The sequence below is a fragment of the Bubalus kerabau genome, chromosome 22 (genome assembly GCF_029407905.1).
Source record: "Bubalus kerabau isolate K-KA32 ecotype Philippines breed swamp buffalo chromosome 22, PCC_UOA_SB_1v2, whole genome shotgun sequence".
NCBI classification, from domain to species: Eukaryota; Metazoa; Chordata; class Mammalia; order Artiodactyla; family Bovidae; genus Bubalus; species Bubalus kerabau.
This window is the reverse complement of record NC_073645.1, coordinates 25,759,326-25,781,575: the sequence shown is the minus strand read 5'-3', so window position 1 is coordinate 25,781,575 and position 22,250 is coordinate 25,759,326. Positions and strand designations below refer to the sequence as shown.

Sequence of the window (22,250 nt, the reverse complement as noted above, 5' to 3'; positions counted from 1 at the left end):
CCATTCCCTCAGAGATTACTGACACCAGCTTTCTGAATCTCATCTGCCAATTGGACTGGTATTCTGGGGTGCAATACATGTGGACCAGGAGATTGGAAATCATGGCTTCAATCCTCTTTTATGATTCTTCCTAGTCTAATAACCATTCTATTTGAGATGGAAGCTAACAGAAGTAGAGTAAATTTTTGCTGCCTCTCTGTCTCTGATTAACATCGCTCTGTCCAAACAACAGGACCTAGGTTTTCTTCTTCTCATTCTAAACAGAAGTATAAAAAATAGTCCTTTTTGCTGATCATAGCACTTTTTTTGCAAGACTTAGCTCTTCTTGAGTTTCAGCTTTTCTTGTTGGTCTAACATACTTCTAGCTTTTGTTCAAATTCTTCAAAAATATTCTGAGTTACATAAAGACTTCTCTACATATCTTTACTGGTCCCCAGAGATATTACACCTCCTTTCAGTTTTCAGGGGACTATCCACAATAATAATAAAAGGTACCAACTATGAAGTCATTTCCTACTCCAGCGGATCTTCCAGCCCCAGGGATAGAACCCATGTCTCCTGTACCTCCTGCATTGGCAGGCGGATTCTTTACCATTGCACTACCTGGGAAACCCAACTATGAAGCCAGGTCCTATGCTAAACCCTGTATATATTTGTTCCTTTCATTTCTATAACAACCCTATTGTTGTTGTTCAGTCACTAAGTCATGTCTGACTCTTTGTGACCCCATGGACTGCAGCACACCAGCCTTCCCTGTCCTTCACTATCTTCCGGAGCTTGCTCAAACTTGTGTCCATAGCGTTGGTGATGCCATCCAACCATCTCATCCTCTGTCACCCCCTTCTCCTCCTCCCCTCAGTCCTTCCCAGCATCAGGACCACAATAACAGAAAACTAGTCAAAATGACCACATGGATCACAGTCCTACATAACTCAATGAAGCTATGAGCCAACCCGTGCAGGGCCACCCAAGATGGACAAGTGACGATGGAGAGTTCTGACAAAACGTGGTCCGCTAGAGAAGAGAATGGCAAACCACTTCAGTATTCTTGCCTTGAGAACCCCATGAACCGTATAACAACCTTATAAATAGGTATTATTTTTCCCATTTTACAGATGAAGAAACTGAAACCCAGACACTTAAATAACTAGACCCAAATCGCACAATGAGGTAATAAACGGCTGAGACAAAACCCCTAGGTCTTCCTGATGACAGCAAACATATAACCACAATACTTATTCTTAAGAGCCTCCCATCCCTTTGAGTGGTCTTTCCTTCTGGGGTTTCCAAGGCCACGAAGACACATCTATTTTTTTCCCCTGAACTCTTAAAAAGAATTGCTTCCTAGAAACCACAGCAGGGCTTCCCAAAGGGCATTCGATGGAATTTTAATTTAAGACACACTTTTAGAAAAGCAGATGTGGCAAGGGCTGGATGCAGCACACTGCATCTCAGATGAGAGATTCATAAAACGTTGGCATTTCGAGGAATCTGAGGAGGACTATGCAGGGCAAACCAACCAGTTTCACTTCGTGTAAGCCAGTATCTTCCAAGCTTAGCCACAGGAATCCCTTCTCACTCAATCCCCAACAAAGTCCCTTACAAGGTTGTAGGGACCCTCCCTCTGGGGACCCCTGACCAAGCAGTGTTCTGACAGGGCCCAGGGTTTTCCCTCCTAAACCCTGCTCTGCCTAAGTACTTTGTCCCAAGGACCTGTCACGCCTATGGCGTCGGCCTCCCTGCCAGTCAGTCAGGTGCACGCGAGGCACTCCATCAACTCCTTCACCCCATGGCAAGACGCTCTCAGGAGGCCTGTCAGACAGCTATCCAATGCTCACCTTGAGCTCTCGGCCTGATGCTGGGGAAGCTGAAGTTCCTCTGAGTGAGCAGGGATTACCTTAGTGCCAGTTCTGTGATTTCTACCTGGAATATGTCATTCTTTTCACCACGCAGGGTAAGCTGTAACAGCTCCTACAATATCACTTCTTTGACTTCCTCAATACCTCTAACGTACTTTCCACTTCCCATTACTCCCTTTTTGGGCTATACCCATTGACTTCCTGCTACGGAAGATGAGCTTTTAGCTCGCTTTCATCTCACACTCCCTCCTTCCCAAGATAACTGTGCTGTAAGTTTGTTTGGATCAGTATTAAGCGTTGACGTATTATACAATACTAACGCTATTTACAGCTGAGCTTCCCTGGTAGTTCAGCTGGTAAACAAGCCGCCTGCAATGTGGGAGACCTGAGTTCTGTCCCTGGGTTGGGAAGACCCCCTGGAGAAGGGAACAGCTACCCACTCCAGTATTCTTGCTTGGAGAAGTCCATGGACAGAGAAGCCTGGCAGGCTACAGTCCATGGGGTCGAAAAGAGTCAGACATGACTGAGCAACTTTCACTTTCACTTCACTTTCATGGAGTATATACTATGATTACTTTTCCTTTTTAGCGTAATTTTCTATTTTTCTTGTATTTAATAACTGTATTGTTTTCTATGAATTTCAATAATTCAATCCTAAACTAACTAACAATGGCCTGCAGATTGTCCCAAGACTTTCAAATAGAGCAAATATTTATCAATTTAATCTTTTTAAAGACATTTCTCCAGAGGATCCTTCCAAATGACTCCAGTCTGAACTCACTGCCCTCCATTCTTGCTACATAGGTGTCCTCACGGTTTCACCCTTCACCTTCACGCTGGCGAATCCTCTCCCCTCTTTCTCATGGGGGATCCCGTTTCTTGTTTCCCGAGTATTTTCTTGACTCATTTGATGGAGCATATCTTCTAGCAGATTTCACTTTATTTTTCAGTGTGCTTCTCTCTGATCTGTCACCTTTAGGAGTTTGCAGGCAAACTAACATCAACTTTACTCTGTGCACTGGTTCGGAGACTTTTGTGGCCTTCTTTCCAGTTATTTTTTCCTGAGGAGGGGCAGATACCTCCTCTACTTTTATCCTCTTTTACAGGCAGTACCTAGTGGTGATAAGGCCTGGATCTGGATTCAAAAAACCCAAAGTTCAAATTTTGGGTCTGAACCTTCTTAATCTTGGCTCATTGACCCAGGATAAGTTATAAAATCTAGCTAAGCCTCTGTGTTCTAGTTTGTAAAATGGGGACAAAAGTAATCCACAATACAGGGCCTGGCAGATGGTGATACTTAGTAAAAATGCCTGCTTGGCCACAGAACCTGTCCAACCCAGGATCCTTCCTGTACTGGGAACACTGAGCAATGGTTTACGGGATGGCTCAGAGAGGCACGCCTTAGTAATTCAGCAACTGATCTAAATCTTCCCATTTCTTTCTTTTTTACCACCTGTCTATATAACACATTCTATATTTACACTTCCCACTGTATAAGGGGACTTTTTATATATCCTAACACGCCTTCTCCTTCCAATGGCAGGAGAGACTCCTTGTTTCTAGCACTGCACAGATCGCAGTACATGCTTCTGGTCACCCTACCCACACTTCACAGGTTGACAGAACCGTAGCCATGTTTCCTCTGCACTCTGCTCTCAACAGATTGAAAAGTCTTAATTTTTCCATTTTAGCCTAAGGGTGTTGGTCATATTCTGTCAATGGCAGCAAGTGTAGAAAGAAGAGGAGCCCAGCCACCGTGACTCCTTTTAGCCACAACCCCAGCCCTGTGACAGTGATGATGTCTGCACTGGCTATGCGCTTGGGGCCTTCTCCTTGGGGACGCCAGGGAACAGGAACCAGGGCACCCGGCTTGGCAACGATTCAGAAGTGAAGTGGGTTTGGCCTGCTGAGCCCAGTCCAACCTCTGGCTTCTGCCCACTGGCCTGGGAGATTGTTCCTTTTGCTTTCAGATTGCTGACGAAAGCGCTGAACTTTCCAGAGAAAGAAGCACTCGCAGGTCTCCCTTCAGGGCAGGACTGGGACGGGTGTGGGTGGGAGTGAGGGCCCAGCTTAACTCCACAGGTGCTGTTACCGCTGAGTCCAGACAAATTCTCTGATGAGGATGACACAGGGGTACAAGGCCAACACCAACAGCCAAATGACAAAATGCAGTATTTTCACTGTGAACATCTCAAGGAGAAAAAGGTGATGATAGAAGAGTGGGATGGAGTGTGGGTGAAGAAATCAGGGTGAGGAACCATCGTGTTAAGGTTGGTGGATCCCTCCATCAACTACTAACTCCTCTGGGAACCGGGGACCTCCACCCTGCAGCCCCGTGGTCTGACTTGGGTCGGGGACGAGGACCCCTGCACTCCTGAATGAGCCAGCTCCAGTTAGAGCCCTTGGCTTTCTGTTTCCTGAGACACTGAGTCATTTCCTCTCTCTAGCTCTCACCTTTGAGCCTTCCTTTTCCCTTCCCTGGAGAAGTGACTCACTGCTCAAGTGTTGGGTGACACTGAGGATCAAGGATGGGTGATAAAAATACTCCTGATTGTGCAACTCAAGGAGGAGGAGATGCAGCGTGGACTGAGAATTTCGACGTGCTGACCATGAACTCTGAGGCTGGGGCATTAACAATGGCCCCAGCTTCACCTCTTTGGGGAAGTGGACAGAGAATGGAGTTCAAACAGAAATTCACCCAGGCAGGAGCACTTTGGAGCCCTCATTCTGCCCTTTCAAATGTGTATTTCTGAGAAGGGCACGTAAAGGCAGGCGCTCAGCAAGACAACAGCGGCTCACAGGAGCCTGAGCCCTTCCCCTCGTCAGCCCTGTGGGGCCTGGCAGGGGCCCTGAGGACAGGGCTGTTTCTTTTTCTTTTGGGTTTTCTCTCCAGTGAAAACAACCGTACTTCCCCAGTGTGGGAGGGGTGAGGGGAGCCAACGTGACACGTGGGCTCCTGGCGGGCCACTGTGCTGACACGATGGAGCCCCCGGAGCAGGGTTATCCAGGCCTGCCCTGCATGCAGGAAGTGACGGCAACAGCCCAGCTGTTTTCCCAGATGGACACTCACCTTCCTTCACCCAATTCACTGGATGCAAACGAGATATTGTCTTCTTCTAATTAATCTTCATGGGCCTCATAGGCTGAACAAAACAAAACACATGCGTGCTAAGTCGCTTCAGTCATGTCTGACTCTTTGCGACCCTATGGACTGTAGCCCACCAGGCTCCTCTGTCCATGGGATTCTCCAGGCAAGAAACTGGAGTGGGTTGCCATTTCCTTCTCCAGGGGATCTTCCCAACCCAGGGATCAAACCTGTGTCTCTTACATCTCCTGCATTGGCATTGGTAGGCAGGTTCTTTACCACTAGCGCCACCTGGAAAGCCTGAAAACAAAACACAGTTTTCTTTAAAGAATGACTCCTTGGCCAGGTCACAAGCTCTTCAAGATGGGGACTGAGGCAGTAGGGACCCCCTCTTCAAACGGCCAAACAGATGGGAGCGGAGACACTCATTAAAGTGGAGAGAAACGCACGTTGTGCTCTGGGGCATGCTGGGGGGAAGGTACAGCTGACAATGCCGTGACGGGAGAAGCCATGCTATAAAACTTTAATTTTTCAGAAAGTTAAGGCAACAAGAAAAAAAGCCTTAAATGCTGCTGGTGCAATTCCAGAAGACTGAAAGAGCTCAGAGATGATGGTTAGTGTGCTTTTTAAAGGTACCTCACCACAAAGGGTTTCTCCCACAGCCAGGAACCTTCCCTACCAACACATGTGCACACACACCCAGGAGCCCTGTCCCTCTTTGGAGGAGGGGGGCGTTGTTATGTGATCCAGAGAGCTCCCTAGAGGTGCCCCAGCCTCGGTCAGTGAGCCACTGCAGAGGGAAAAGGAGGAGGGCTGGTACCCCGAGGCAGCTTCCCAGCACCGGAGCAAGTTTACAGAGAGGCGAGCCTCGCCACGCAGTGCACCTGACCACGCTCATCTCCCAGTCCCTGTGCGGAGCCTGGGGAGCAGAGGCTGGGCTCCGTACCACAGTCCACGTCTAAGCCAGCCACCTCAGACACGGGATGCCAGTGACTTTTCCCCCCTTGACCCAGGTCCTTACAAATGCTGGCAGGCACAGTGCCTAAGCTGGGCTCCCCTCAGTGGCACAGAGGAGCTGCTTCCCAAACTCACGCGGGCGGGCAGTGGGAAGGGAGGCGCCAGCAAGCCGAAGGAGGCTTTTCTCAACTGGTCATCTTGGGAAAAGCCAGATACAAATTTCACGGCTGGAATGCAGGGGTTGTGAAACGCTGGAAGAAGCCCCACAGAGGGCCAAGGGCTCCCCTTCTGGGAAGGCGGTGGGAGGAGGGCTGGCAGGGGCGAGTGGGAGAGAAGCAGGTTACCCAGAGGGGCCTGCCTTTCTGGGAAGCAGGAAGTGAGGCCTCAAGAAAGAAAGAAATCCCCTAGCCCTGAAGCGGTGGAGAGGCCAGAGGTACGGCTGATTTTGTTTCTGAACACGAGGGCAACAAGGCTTCGTGTCAAGAAGGAACTGTGGTATAAATGAGCCAATTATGACACATTTCATTATCTCAGGGATTTGGAAGCACTGAGGCTGGCAGCATGTCCTCCTTGAGTTAAATACAAACAGTAAGCTTCTAACTCGGGGCTTTAGCCTGGACCTTGGCCTCAAGGGAGAGGTTTCTATTCATGCTCCGACTCGTGAGAAGGGGTCGGCCTGGGAGGGGGAGAGACAGGTCTGGGGTGCCCCTCACATGGGCCCTGAGCGTGGCGTGAGGAGTTAATACCGTGTTAACAGCTGAGGGACAGCCCTAAGTGCCACCCTTTCCTCACCAAATCACTTATTAGCCTTTCTGTACCTCAGCCTCCTCACCTAGAAAAGGGGGATAATAATATTTTCTACTTCACAGGGTGACCACGAGGGTGGTATTAATACAAAGCCCTTGGAACATGACCCGGCACACGCGCTTCACCAGTAGTGCTGGCTGCTACTGAGACGGGAAAGAGCGAGTGTCCGAGTCCCCCAGGCAGGCCAGAGCCTCGCTGCTCATGGCCAGGCTCCACAGCTCTTCTGCTTCTCCGCTCTATCTCCACAGCCTCCTCAAATCATGTTTGGCCCCATGAGGACCACATCTCAGAGTCCCCACCCAGAAAGCCTGACTAAAGGAAAACTGGACACAAAGACACAACACAGCCTGTGCCCATTGTGCCCCCGCAGGGAGAGAAGCAAACACTGGTGCCAGCACGTTTTGCGTCGGCTTTCTCAGTCGCGATCCAGGCGGTTTATCTGAAATGGGGTCAGCTCCCAGGGTGGGCAGCACAGATATTACACTCGTGCTTGCTAATGTGAATCGAGTCCACCACCACTGATCCTGAGATAACAGGGAGCTGGAGACTAGGGGGCAGGGGGTGGTGTTGGAAAATGTTCTTGGGGAAGGAGAAACCAGTTCTCAACCAAATGCTAGCAGATTGGTAACTAGGACCAATGACCTTAGAGGAGACAGTGCCAATTCCCTTCAGACTGCAGATTCCAGTGCCTTAGAGATGTGACTGGGTCCCTGAGCTGCAGGGAGGGGAGAGGACCCCAGAGGGTTGCACCTCTGCTCTACTCTCATCCATCTCTCTGTAGCTCAGCCAATTCAGGCCAGAGTGGAGGCTGCAGCTCTGCCTTGTCTGCAGACGGCCCGTGGACCAGGTCCGATCCTCACTGCCCAGCAGACTGAGTCTGGGCTAGATGTGAGCACCCAAGAACCTTGAGCCCAGAAAAAGGTTGCTGGGGCTACAGCAGCTGAAAGTATGCCCAAGACAGGGCGTGAGAGTTCAGGCTTGTTCCAGATATATAACAGGGGCAAGTGGGGTACCTCCACAGGAGCCCCTGCCCTTCTGCCCAGAAACCTAGACCTTCAGAGGTGGAGGGGCCATCTGAACTAAGACCGTCTACAAGTTATGGGGCAATCTGTTTGAGCCTTTGAGACTACAAGTACCTCCCAACCTCCCACCAGTGCCAACAGGGCCCAGAGGAAGAGGCCCAGTTCAGGGCATGGGAAGAAGTATGGCCCTGGGATGGGAGCCAGACTCCCAGGTGGAGAGTTTCCAGATGCCCCATGACTCTGCCTGGCCCTCTGCAGCTGCCAGGGGAGGATGGTGCCTTCGGCCAGCTCCTTCAAGGCAGCTGGCTGCAGAAACCCGCTGGCTAGAGTTAAAAGCTGCTCAGAGGTACAGTGGAGGCTTCTCCAGGCTTTTGCCAAAGAGCTCCACTCTCATGGCTTCTGGATGGCAGATTCTCCAGGTGGGCCACCTCAGGCAGCCAGAGCAACTCTCCCTACTCCACAATCTGCTCCCAGGTTCCAGCCTCAACTTTAACCAGCCAGGCCTTCCCTGTTCCATCCCTGTCAGCTCCATCTCCTGCTTGTTAAAATTCTAGGGCACCTTCAAGGCCCATCTCATGTACTTCCTCCTCCAGGAAGCCCTCCCTAACTACTCAAGATCATGCTGACTTGTCCCTTCTGTAGCACATTAAATCACTACCGCTTCTGGGGGTCATGGATGAGGAACTGAAGATAGAAAATTCAAAGTAACTAATTCCAACAAATTACATCCACAGCCAGAATCATGCCAATTAATTAATTCGTTCAGTTCATGTGTTCCCAAAAGAGCCTACACCCCAGATGGCCCTCTGGGTCCTGAGCCTGCCACACAGCGAATGTGTAATAAAGACTTCTCAGAAGAAGGACGGATCACCCTGGACCTGCAGGAGTGGTCCGCCTCCCTTTTAGCCCAGGACACAGCAACTTCCTCTCTGGCAGGCAGGGTTCCTGCTCTGGGCTGCCAGTTCCCAGGCTGCCCCTGCCAGCAGCTATTCCCTGGAGTTGCCCTGGGACCAAGGGCAGAGGCGGGGGGTGCCCAGCTCCAGCTCTGCCTACCATTTGTCCCCAACAGAGGAGGAGAGGTCAGCAGGAAGTAGATCTGACCTCTCAGGTGGTCAAAAGTCTCTCTGAAGAGCTCGTGGACAGATAGCAGAGGCCTGAGAGGACTTCCCTTCCCTGGGCCCCCTGGAAAGGAGGCAGGAAGAAGGGCCTCAGCAGCAGGCGTCCAGTCTGGGGCTGGCCAGACAGGGAGGCCCCTGGGGTTGCAGCTATCAGCCGGAGACCAGGCTCCAGGAAGGAAGGAAGGGCAACTCTGGCCGAGGCCGAGATAAGGAGGGGAATGGTGCTCAGCACAATGGGCTCCCACAAGGCTGGGAGGCCCCAAGTCAGATTTCACCCCAACTTGGCCTCCCATCTGCTCACACAGTCCGTGTAAATATTTACTGTTGTTTATATTTCTGCTCTGCTGGGTCCCCTCCGAGGCCCTTATGACCATGGATCTGTGTGCCCCAGAGACCCTGAGTCCATCCAGAAAGGCCTCTGGGCATTGTTCTCTCTCATGCAAGCCATAGGGACAGGCTCTGAAGGACAGAACTGCTCCCGTGTCCCAGTCTCGGGACACTGCTGTCAGGAAGCTGGACTGACCCCCTCTGTGGGTGGGCAACTTACGGGGCCCGGTCGTGGGTGAGGCCGTTCTGTCGCTGAGGGTTGATTGGCGGAAGGACGGGTTTGCTGTTGATCTCAAGTCCTCTCCTCAAGGTCTCCCGGATCTGCTCTGTGTCTGCAATGACACCACCAAGTTACCCAATGGGTCTCTGGGCCCCAGCAGCTCCATTCCTGTCTTTAGAGCCTAGCTCTGCAGATGTGCTGGGGAAAGGCCCCCGAGAATGCTGGTCTTGAGGCCACTCCAGCTATCAGCTGTGAGATCTGAGTGCAGCATGAGGACACGGGGCAGACGAGGCATCGTGTGCTCCCAAAACTTCTGGTTTGAAGAGCGCCAAGCTTGTAGAAGACGAGGAATGGCCCCTGGACCACAGAAGGGCACCTTCCAAGGCAGGGCTCTCCTTCACTGTCCTTCCTTTCCTGTGTCACAGGCCCTAGGCTTACCCCTAACATGGGTCCAGACAGTGACTCACAAGACAGCCGCTGCCCAAGACCACCCAGGAATTCGTCCCGCTTACTGGATGCCAGTAACGGCTGCAAGTGCTCTGCCGTGAACGGGCAGGCGTCCCTGACACAAGTTTCTGGGTTCGGGGTAGTCAGCTGGTGTCTGGTCTTGCCACCCTTTCCCCTGGGGCCAGGTCAGTGGGATGCTGAGTCATCTTCCCACCTTGGTCCCATCCCAGGGAACCCTGCCTCTTCACAGATCTGCCAAGGACCAGGAGGTGAGAAAAGAGTCTCTTGGTGGAATTATTTCTTTGCAAGATGCTTTGCTGGTCTTCGGGGTAAAGCTTACTACTCTGGTCCCCTATATTGAGATTTTGGTCTAAGACTTATTTCTGCAAACACACACTAAAAAGAAAATTAATGTTGGTTGATCAAAGGGTGGGCTTAGGGTAGATGCTGAACATGATTAGTGATTTTTCTAGCTGTTTGTTACAGCCTCATGGATCTTACTTAAAAGAATTTTTTTAAAATAGCCAATAATGGTTGAAATTTTGGACAAAGCTGTGAATCCTTCCTTAGATTAGCTCTTTTTCGCAAAAGCAACTGAATGAGTCTAATAACTGTACAGTCTCTCAGAACCTCCCTGGGACTTGGCACATCATTAGAACAAGCAGGAAGGAAGAAAAGGGTCAGATATTTGCATGAGGGGTTTACGTTGTTCTTTACGGAAAGAAAACCTTTTATAATTGCTATCACATGTGTCTGTACTTTATGCAGGACCAAGTATCTTACTCTTCAAAAGATAAAGAAAGGGGGAGCATAGAAAGGAAGTAGAGCAGTTATAAGCACATGTCTTTATATATGGCTGCTTCTCTTTTGAAGATAGTTAGGGCTGCCCTTTCTTTAAAACCATGACTATTTCTCTAGCCAAGACTAGCATGGTGAGCTTCCAACAGGAGAGCCATACCCTCCTTCTCCAAGGCCCACCAGCCTATGTTCAGAGGTAAGGGTGCTTGCCCCTGCCCCTTACTTTGTATCTGCAAGACAGTGTGTGTGTGGCGGCGGGTAGAGTCTATAAACTGGTCTCATACTCAGGCCTTTCCCATCAGAGGCCTGGGCAGAGCTGAGGCCAGTATGATCCTCGGGTTTGGCATGGCTTTCAGGCTAGAGCTGGGCCCTGTGTCAATTCTGTGGGTGGCCAGGGCTTGTTCTCCTGCACTTGGGTGGACTATGGTCGTTTCCTGTAACTGTTCTAGGGCTTCCACTTACCTCCCTGACCTCAGATTGTAAGGGGCAAATCTAAAACACAATGGTCCCTGCTGGAGGTACAATGTGAAATACATACACACATACACACAAAACCCAGGAGAAATGGGTCAGTAAAGCTCCCTCCATTCCACCTTGCTGGAGATCTCACTGGCGGCTTAAATACTGCCAAGAAATGCTAAAACCCAGCCTGGGCAAGGGGAAGGCAAGGCCCCCACCTTTGCCGGAGAGCCGCCGGGGCTGAGCGCCCACGCAGATGCTCCGGCTGTCCTCGTCATCCTCGGGGGGCCGGCTCAGGTCATCCCAGGCACACTTAGCGCTGACACCACTCAGGTTGGAGCCGTCTGTCTCGATGCCTTTGTCAACTCGCTCCTGCTTGGAAAGAACCAAAGAGCCAGAGTTCCTTCAGCCAACCAGTGGCCCAAGGTCACCACCCATATTTGCTTGCCCATATTTACTGAGCCTCAATAAGAGCTAAGGGCTTCCTTGGTGGCTCAGCAGTAAGAATCTACCTGCCAATGTGAGAGAGGTGGGCTTGACCCCTCGGTAGGGAAGATACCTTGGAGAAGGAGATGGCAACCCACTCCAGTATTCTTGCCTGGAGAATCCCAGGGACAGAGGAGCCTGGTGGGCTGCAGTCCATGGGGTCACAAAGAGCTGGACATGACTTAGTGACCAAGCACGAGCATGAGTAAGAGCTAAGCATGGGACAGGTGTCAGAAGAACAGGATTCCTGACTCTATTCTGCCCTGGTTACTAACGAGTGACAGTCTCTGCCAGCCACTGGGCTCCTCCAGGAGAACCAGGAGTTAGGGGAGCTGGGAAGAATGAAAATCCCAAGGGAAGCTTCTCCTCACTCATTAGACTTCCAGTATAGTGACCTTCACACCTGTTTCAGAGCCCTGACTCTGCCCACCCTGTGCTGGCCTATCGAGCTGACGTAGCAGGGCCAGGAACTACCTCCTGGAGGAAAGGCACAGTCCTTCCTCTGCTGACTGATCACCCAGCCCTGCTCCAGAGGCCAGTGTGGAAGCCAGCCACAGGCGGGAGAAACTGGGACTCAGCCCCACCTCTCCAGCTCCACACCTGCAGTTTCTTCTTCCAACAGCAGAGGGTGTGGTCACACAGTGACGAGCCCCCAGAGAGCAGAAGGGCAGGACTTCCCTGCAGCATCGCTGACTTGTTTGGCCAACGATTCTGGATGGAGATTCTTTTCCATTTCTTAGACTGAACTGGCCGCCGGGAGGGCGGTGAGCATCTGCAAGCTCTACCAGAGGTCCTGCCTTCGCACAGGCCTTGATATTGTGGAGTCCAAACACTCTCCAAATGGTCTCAAGGAAGAGGTGAACACAAACACCCTGGGATTTCCGGTAAAATACAGTTGTGCTGTTGGGCTTTGGATGAAAGGTCATCTGGGAGGCTCCTGCAACCTTGTTCATAAACAGTCATGTGGGCCAAATAAAGCTCCTGAGTCAGGACCTCAATTAGAATCTGCTCCTCCCTGTCTGGGGACCTTCTCCCCATGGCTCCACAGGCCCATACTGGCCTGCTGCTTGGCTGGGGAGCCTGTTCAGAAAGCACAAGGTAAGCCTACAGAGAGGGTCCTTGTTTCTGGACACCATCAGCAGGTGGCCCTGGCCTGATGCCTCCTTCCCATCAGCCCCCCTCTCCCCATCTCCAGGGCTCCCATCAGCCCAGGCAAAGCTGAGGATTCTGAGTTGACAACAGGGAGTGGCTCTCTGTGCCCTAGGCAGGGGCGTGCAGGTTTGCTCAGGATAGAGTCTATGTTTTTCCTTCTCCACTGGCCACCTTGGGGCCCCTCATCTAAGCAAGAAGCTAAAGACATCTCTTGGCTCAATGAGCTCAGCCCGCTTACTTTATGAATAAACAAGAAACGGTAAAGATGCCGAGGAGTCTGGGGACTTGTTCCCGCACACAGCTGGCTAGTGGTAGAGTGTGGAGCAAAGGGCCAGGAGCAGCTCTAAAACAAACCAGCTGCAAGTAGACCCCAGAGACACAAGTGAGCATAGAGCAGCTCCCACTGGGTGCACACTGAGGTGCTTTGCTTGCTTTTAAAGAACACTAGTGCTCTGGGTCCTGCTGGCTGGCCTTAGGGACATCTGAAGACTAGAAAGGAGAACTGTTCTCGGCATGTAGAACAAGGACAGGCTGCTTACCCTAGTAGCTTAAAGATCGGGTGCTTTCTTAGCACTTGGCACTTAGGACAGAGGCCAAAGCAACAGCCCACGATGCCCTGTGCTGGATCCCAGTGTGGCTGCAGAACAAGGGCTTAGGGAAACACAGCCATGTGGTTCCAGTTCTTGCATAAGCAGAAGCTACTAGGAAACCAAGTTAAAGGAGAGATAACAGAGGATCCTGGCAGTGATCGGAAAGGTAAATAGGTAAATAGAGGAGCATCATCTGTGAATGAGTAGGCTTCTGCCCGAGAACTCCCAGGTCTGCAGTAATGAGCCCAGGGACCGCAGGCTGCCTGTCTGCCTGCTACCTCTCCCTACCCCCTCCCAGCCTTCCTAAAGAACACTAACTCTTGGCACTAACACAGGCTGCCTGTGGCCTGTGAGATTTCTACAGAGGCATAAAATGTTCAGAGATGGCAATGACTTGCAAAGGACAAGGGCAAGAGAGAAGGAGGCAGGCACGTGCCAGGCACATTACTGGCTGTCTGCGGATCCTGTTTCACGAGTAGCCCATAAGAAACAAAGTTATGCTCTACCCGGCTTTCAAAATTCACCTGCATACAAACAGAGTGCTGCTTCTACAAATCCCAGAGATGACACTGGTACTCTGTACAGGCGGGCCATACACAGCAAGCGGGGACGGCCGACCTGTGTGTATAAAGACTTTCTTTTATAGATCAAGGGATACCAACCTACCCACGGGAGGAGCTCAGTGTCTGACTGCCCAAGATGAAAATGATCTGAAAGAGGGTAGGATCTTTAGACCAGTCAGCGCTCACCCCCGCAGCTGGGCTGTGGGGTCACTGTCACCTGTTCCACTGTCTGTCATGGTGCGGCAGTGGCAGTAGGGAGGTTTTCTGAAAGGAAGCCCGTGTTCTTCTAAGAAGGGGAACATGGCAGGATGAATCCCAGACAAGCAATACCCATTATACTGATTTTCTTTCTTGCTGGTGATCCAATTTTTTGGTCAGGTTTATTGATGTATAATTTGCATTCAATAAAATCAATCCTTTTAAAATTCAGGAAAATGTGTTTAGACAATTTTTCCTGGACTGAAATCTCTGCTCCGTTATGTACTCTGCAGAATTGAGAGAACAAGTTACATATCATGCCATATTTCTACTCACTCACAAATACAGCTCCTCTGTTTTCCCAGCAGGAAAGCCAGGGTTATGTGGCAGAGGCCTAGGCACAGTGTGCTAGAAACGTTTTTCTCACTCAAGACATACTTGCAAGTGCGGGTCGATCTCAAATATGGTCTCTCCCCTCCGCATGTCAGTTATCAGCCAGGGGCCGCCAGCGCTGTGGACAAGGAAAGGGGACAGGATGGTAACTGAGGGGTTGGGGCTGACGGGCTGGGTCTACAGCCTTCCCTGCTCGCTGCCCCAGGCCCAGAACACAGGGTACTAGTGGCCAAGGGACAGCCAGGGGTAGTGATCAGGGAGGCTCAGTGTGAAAACCCAGAGTCTGAGCAGTAATGTAAGGGGGAAGGAGGGGCTCCCAACCCCTGACCTGGGGAGCCTGCCCCCACCTCCTGGCGCAGGGGTGCACTCACACGGGTACTGTCCGCAGCAGCTCCAGGATGCCCTGCCCATTCCACTGCTGGGCTGCGTGGAGCTCCTCAGTGCAGACACCGACGATCTGAGACCCAAGGACAAAGATGCCATTGTGCGTTAATGGCCATTCCTCCCACCCATCCGGAAGGTCAGCCACACAGGCTCTCTCAGTGTCCCCAAACCTGGGGGACCACAGGCAGGATCTGTGCTCTGGGGTTGATGTGTCCAAAATAGGATGGTTCCCTTAGAAAGGAACAGCGGCCTGACTAGGAGACAGATGGGTCCACAGGTGGGGCACCAAGGTCTGACCCTTGCCCTGCTGCGATGGCTCGGGTGTCTGGGTGACACAAAGCCATGCCCCAGACGGCAGAAGAGAAAATCAGGGCCCTGCAGACTTAGGATGGGTCCCCAGCCCACGTCTCTGGAAACAGAGGAGGTCCAGGGAGATGTTCCTGCCCAGTCGAGATCACAGGAATTGTAAACAGAGGAGATTCTGAGACCCTTCAAGCTCGGAAAGACAACCAGAGGCTGCCAGCAGCTCGCAGAAAAGCTCCCTTCCTTATCAGGGGCTGAACTTTTGAGTAAATCTCAGAGGAAAAAACTAGACCTTCACAGAGACCCACCATGACCACAAGCAGCCTGGTTACAGCTGGGGGAGATGCACACTCCCCTGGGTAAGGTCCAGTCCAGCCCCAAGCTGCCCACCGGAGGGGTCCTGGGCCTGTGGCTGTCCAGGTCTTACAAGTTCACAGAAATACCCTCCCCTGCTATCCGCTCAGCTATGGCCACCCTCTCCTACCCAAATGGCCCTGCCCCTGCCCCCTCAGCCCATCTCAGCAGATTGAAGCAGACCACCCGAATCCACCTGACAGACCATCAGAGGGACTAGAAAGAGGGAGAAGACCAAAAGGAAATGTCCATTCTCTCACCCGCCTTCCCATCCTGCCAGGGAAGGCTGGAGCCCATGTTCAACCCGGGCCTCACCTGGAGGAAGGTAACCACCCCAAAGGGTGTCTGCACAGGCTGCATCTGCGGGTCCTCTGTCAGCAGCATGTGCTGAATTCTTGACTCACTGTTGTCCAAAGGACTGTGCCAAGACACGTGGTCGCCACTGCAGAAGGTGTTCTCTGTGGAGAGACGTGAGGGTCCTCAGCGTTTGAGGCCTGGCAGCTAGCCCTGAAGCCCAACCTGGGGCCTGAGAAGCCTGGGCTGGGAGGCTCCATAGCCTTCCAAGGTGGCCCCAGTGAAGGAGGGGAAGCATTCACTCGGATGAGAGCAAAGAATATGGCTATTTCCCCCAAATCAAATGCATTCCTGCTCGCCAATCCTGCCAGCCTTCGATGGAAAATGACAGGCTGCCAGTGGGGCTGCTCGCCTGGGGGGCCCAACAACTTCTGGAATCTTCACTTCTCCAGCACCTTCACTGGGGGAGTTCAGTGGGAAGGGGCAGCCACGATCAGGTCTGCCAAGAAAGAATGAAGTACTTCACTGTTGGGCCATTCAGCCAGAAGTCCACAGGAAGGCTGGAGGGCTGTGAAAGCCCTTCCACCTTGGAAAAACATACTAGGATTTCTGTGCAGCTGCTGTTGCTGCTGCTGCTAAGTCACATCCGTCGTGTCCAACTCTGTGCGACCCCATAGACGGAAGCCCACCAGGCTCCTCCGTCCATGGGATTTCCCAGGCAAGAGTGCTGGAGTGGAGTGCCACTGCCTTCTCCATCTGTGCAGCTGAAACTGTTCAAATAGGAATCCCCAACCTCGGAGGGCCTTTGAGTTTCCCATAGGCAGAGAGATTCAGGGAATAGCTCCTCAGAAGACAGAGATCTGACCATGCCTCACACACCTCGGCAGAGACATGAAGCCCTGAGGGGCAGCTGCTGCCCTGGAGGACACAGGCTTTGGGCCCAGGCTGCCTAAGAGAAACATGCAAATACGGCCACCTGACAGTCTCCCTGTTGCCCTTCACAGGGGCCCACTGCTTTAAAGAAAGATGCGTGAGGGAGCAGAGCCACAAGGGGAAAATACCCAGATGCTATGAAGTTTCCTGTTCCCCTGCCTTTCACCTTGGGTATCCTTCCACAGGTCTGCATTTACCAGACTGAAGGCATCTACAGGTCCTTTTCCATTTCTTCCCGCTTCACATTGTTTTGCACATTTCATTCAAAATTATGTATCCTGGAGATCATTCATATCAACACACAGAAAGTTACCTCATATTTTCCCCTCAATTATAAATTATTATTTATAAATATAATATTGTATTATATTGGTTTAAGGTACACAACATAATGATTTGCTATATGTATATATTGTTAAATTATTATCACAACAAGCCCATCACCACACAAGATTTTTTTTTTCTTGTGATGAGAACTTTTAGGATCTACTCTCTTCGGAACCTTCACGTATATAACACAGTATTGTTGACCATAGCCACTCTGCTGTATATACCTCCATAGAATTTATCTTGTAACTGGAAGTTGTACCTTTTAACTCCCTTTACCCAATTTCACCTACCCGCCCCCCCCACCCCCCCAGCAACCTCCTCTCTCCTCTGGCAACTACCTGTCTGTTATGTGTATCTATGAGCTTGGTTTTCATTTTTTCTTTTGTTTGTTTATTTTTTTAGATTCCACATGTCAATGATATCATATGATACTTATTTTTCTTTTTCTGACTTTGTAAATTAATTGACCACGTGTGGCTTTATTCCTGGGTTCTTTACCCTGTTCCACTGATTTATGTGTCTGTTTTTAATGTTAATACCATACAGTTTTGGTTACTATAGTTTTATGTACAATAACTACTTCATTTCTTATTCTTATTTTTTTTAAATAATCATGAAGTAAGTTTGTATTTTTCATTCTGAAATAGTCAACTACTTCATATTTTATATAACTGTCGTAGTTCATACCAACTACAGTTAGTAGTAGAACTAATGTATAGTGTTTCATTGTGGTCTATTACTTATGATCTGGGAATCTGCAATTGTCAAGATCTCATCCCTTTTCAATCAACATTTAAAGTAAGGCACAGGGAGAGTCAACTACAAACCCCCCAATTTCCCAATTCCTGCTCGGCCTGCTCCTCCCAGATTTTCTCCCCTTTACAGAAGTATGTGTCTACAAGCAGCATACGTGATCTGCAAGAAAGAAGCAATACAACAGGTAAAAAGACTGGATTAGTAATTAAAAGCTTCCCCCCACAATAAAAGGTCTAGGCCCAATGACTTCAATGTAAATTCTACCAACATTTAGAGAAGAATTAATACCAATTTTTCATAAACTTTTCCAAAAATCAAACAAAAAGAAAAGGTAACACTTCTCAATTCATTCTATGAAGCCCTGATACCAAAACCAAAGGCATTACAAGAAAAGAAAGCCACGGACCAATATCCCTTATGCACAGACACAAAAATCATCAACAAAAATATCAGCAAACTGAATACAACAACATATAAAATGACACAATGACCAAGTGAGATTTATCCCAGAAATACAAAGTTAGTTTAACATAAGACAATCAATGTAATGTAAATACTATGTCAACAGAATACAGATTTTCTGGAAAATCACATGATTCTCCCCATAGACACAGAAAAAGCATTTATCAAAATCCAATACTTTTTTTTTTTATGACAAATACACTCCAACTAGGAATAGATGAGAACTTCCTCAATCTGTTAAAGGGCACCTACAAAAAATCTACAGCTAACATCATACCTGATGATGAAACACTGAATTATTTCCCTCTAAGATCAACAACAAAAGAGAGACACTGGCTCTCACCACTTTTATTCAACATGGTATTAGGGGTTCTGAACTTCCCTGGTAGTCCTGCGGTTAAGAATACCCCTGACAATGCAGGGGACGTGAGTTTGATCCATGCTTTGAAAAGATCCCACATGTTGTGGGGAGCCCTCGAGCCACAACTACTGAAGCCTGTGTGTCTAGAGCCTGTGCTCCACGACGAGAGGAGCCACCACAAGGAGAAACTTGCACACTGCAACTAGAGGTGCCCCTGCCCACCACAACTAGAGAAAGCCCGTGCACAGCAGTGAGGACCCAGTGCAGCCAAAAGCAAACAAATAAATCAGTAAAACTTAAGAAGAATACAATAAAAAAGAAAAGAAGGACCAAGAGGGGATCATTCCCTAGGTTCTAAAAAACAAAACAAACAAACAAAAAAACCCTATGGTATTAGAGGTTCTAACCAAGGCAATAAGGTAAGAAAAATAAATAAAAAATTGGATAGACTGACAAGGAAATAAAACTATCTCTATCTATAGATGACATGATCTTATAATTGAAATCCTAAGGAATCTACTAAAAAACTATCAGAAAAACACAAGTTCAGCAAGATTTCAGGATACAAGAATAATAAACAGCTAGTGCATATTTCTATACACTAAGAAGAGCAACTTGAAAATGAAATTGATAAAATAATTCCATTCACAACAGAATCAAAAAGAATACAATACTTGGGAATAAATTTAACAAAAGAAATGTAAAATTTGTACTCTGGAAACTATAAAACAACTGCTGCAAGAAAATAGAGAAGACCTACATAGATGGAAATTGCTCATAAACCAGGAGACTTAATGTTGTTAAGATGGCAATATTCCCCAAAGTGATCTACAGATTTAATACAGTCCCTGTCAAAATGCCAAATGCCGCCCCTCCGTTTTTTGCAGAAAATTCACAACCTGATCTTAACATTCATTTGAAAATGCAAGGGACACAGAATAACCAAAACAATCTTGAAAAAGATGGACGATTTAATCTTTCTGTTTTCAAAACTTGCTACAAAGCTACAGTCATCAAGACAGTGTGGTACTGGCACAAGAACACCATTTGATCAAGGTAACAGAATTTATGGAGTCCAGAAACAAACCCTCAAATTTATGGTCAATTAATTTCTGACAAGATAGTCAAGACAATTCAATACAGGAAAGAATACTCTTTTCTGCAAATAGTGATGGAACAACTGAATATCTACATCCAAGAGAATCAAGCTGGATTCCTTCTCTAAACCATAAATAAAACTTAATTCAAAATGGATCATAAACCTAACTATAATAGTTAGAACTACAAAACTCTTAGAAGAAACATAAGAGTAACTCTTCTGTCCTTGAATTAGGCAATGTTCTTAGATAGATACCAAAAGCACACACAAACAAAGATAAATTGGACTTCATTAAAATTAAAACCTGTTGTGATTCAAGAAAGTGAAAAGAAACGCAAATGAAAACCACAAGGAAATAATCACTTTACACACATTGATTGATTGAGCCGCTAAGTTGTGTCCAACTCTTGTGACCCCATGGACTGTAGCCTGCCAGGTTCCCCTCTCCATGAGATTCTCCAGGCAAGGATACTGGAGTGGGTTGTTCTTTCCTTCTCCAGGGGATCTTCCTGGGTCTCCTGCATCGCAGGTAGATTCTTTACCGACTGAGCTATGGGGGAAGCCCTCATACATACATTAGGATGGCCATTATAAAAATAAAAAAATAGGGGAGGGAGGAAGGAGGAGGGTTCAGGAGGGGGAGCACATGTATACCTGTGGCGGATTTGTTTTGATGTTTCGCAAAACTAATAGAGTGTTTGAGGTTTAAAAATAAAATTAAATTAAAAAAAAAAAAAAAAAACAAGCGCAAAACATAAAAAAAAAAAAGAATCTATAGCACATGTTAGCATTTTCATATCTCTTGATTATCTTAAACTATTAATATATGCACAATTTTTCCATCTAACAAAAAAATAAATAAATAAATAAAGCAAACAAAAACCTCAGAAAATAACAAGTATTGGTGAGGATTTGGAAAAATTGGACCCCCTCTACATTAGTGGTGCTGTGCTGTGCTTAGTCACTTGGTTGTGTCCGACTCTTTCTGACCCCCAAGGATTGTAGCCAGCCAGGCTCCTCTGTCCATGGGGATTCTCCAGGCAAGAATACTGGAGTGGGCTGCCATGCCCTCCTCCAGGGGATCTTCCCATCCCAGGGATTGAACCCAGGTCTCCTGCATTGCAGGCAGATTCTTTACCACCCGAGCCACCAGGGAAGCCCAAGAAAACTGGAGTGGGTAGCCTATCCCTTCTTCAGGGTAATTTCCTGACCCAGAAATTGAACCTGTATTCCATTTGTATTCAACCTGTATTTGTCTCCTGTATTGCAGGCAAATTCTTTATCAGCTCAGTTACCAGGAAGCCCATGTAAAATGGTGGAACTGCTTTGGAAAAGTTTGGTGATTCCATGAAATACTAAACATGGGATTACCATATGACCCAACAATGCCACTTGTAGGTACATACCCCAGAGAAATGAAAACATGTCCACACAAGGACTTGTACTTCAGTGTTCACAGCAGCATTATTCATAATAGCCCAAAGGTGGAAACAACCCAAGTGTCCATCAACTAATGAATGAATAAATAAAATGTGGTATATCCACACAATGGAATATTATTTGGCAATACAAAATACTGAAGTATTGATACATGCCACAACATGAACAACATAGCAAAAACATGATGCTAAGTGAGAAGCCAGTCACGAAAGGCCATGTGTGATTCCATTTATACAGAATGTCCTGAGTAGGCAAATCTACAGAGATAGACAGATTAGTGGTTGCCTAGGGCTGGGTGACTTCACTTTCACTTTTCACTTTCATGCATTGGAGAAGGAAATGGCAACCCACTCCAGTATTCTTGCCTGGAGAATCCCAGGGATGGGGGAGCCTGGTGGGCTGCCGTCTATGGGGTCGCACAGAGTCGGACACGACTGAAGCGACTTAGCAGCAGCAGCAGCAGCAGGGCTGGGTTGGGTAAGGGGGAATGGGAAGTGACTGGTCTGGGGCTGCTTTTTGGGGTAATGGTCTCACAGCTGTGAACAATAAAATAATATGTGAATTATATCTCTGTAAAGGTGATTTTTAAGAAGAAGAAAGAAAATGCAGCAGGTAAAAGGGAAGAATCTTGTGGGAGAAGAAAAGTGGAAGAAACAAGGCCCTGACTATTACTACCTTCACAGGTAAAGCAGCCTGACCCGGGCGAAACCTGAGTCATTGTCCCCAGACTTCACAGCATTTTATAGTCCACCTATGCAATCACCTACTCCATTTTCATTTTCTACAAACAAGGAAAGGATCCTCAAGATTGCCCAAGGTTGTAGAGCAAGCCAGTGAGGATGGGCACAGTGCAACATTGCCCACACTTCTGAGTCACCCGTAACATCCATCAGGGTTTTCAACTTATCTGTGTACACCCATCCCATTGCCTACCTGTATTTCCCCCCTAAAATTGACTCACTTTTTAAAATCTAACAAACTTACTTTAAAGGAAATGTCATATCACTATACTACATAAGGAAAATAAAAAACCAATTTTGCTCATCATAAAGT

The 22,250-nt window shown here is 48.5% G+C and overlaps 1 protein-coding gene across 5 annotated transcripts in view; it reads right to left on the bottom strand.

The window, feature by feature from the left end:
- The window catches only part of SUFU (SUFU negative regulator of hedgehog signaling), a 106,390-nt gene that overhangs the window by 21,199 nt on the left and 62,941 nt on the right, over positions 1–22,250 (bottom strand). For 3 of the 5 annotated variants that reach the window (XM_055560993.1, XM_055560991.1, XM_055560994.1), the window contains exons 4-8: positions 15,838–15,980; positions 14,853–14,938; positions 14,527–14,599; positions 11,318–11,474; positions 9,396–9,507 (exon numbers count right to left, since the gene is read on the bottom strand). In XM_055560993.1, the coding sequence (XP_055416968.1) occupies positions 9,396–9,507; positions 11,318–11,474; positions 14,527–14,599; positions 14,853–14,938; positions 15,838–15,980 (571 nt within the window). The remainder of the gene's footprint in view (positions 1–9,395; positions 9,508–11,317; positions 11,475–14,526; positions 14,600–14,852; positions 14,939–15,837; positions 15,981–22,250) is intronic. The other 2 variants (XM_055560995.1, XM_055560992.1) reach the window with 1 other exon arrangement.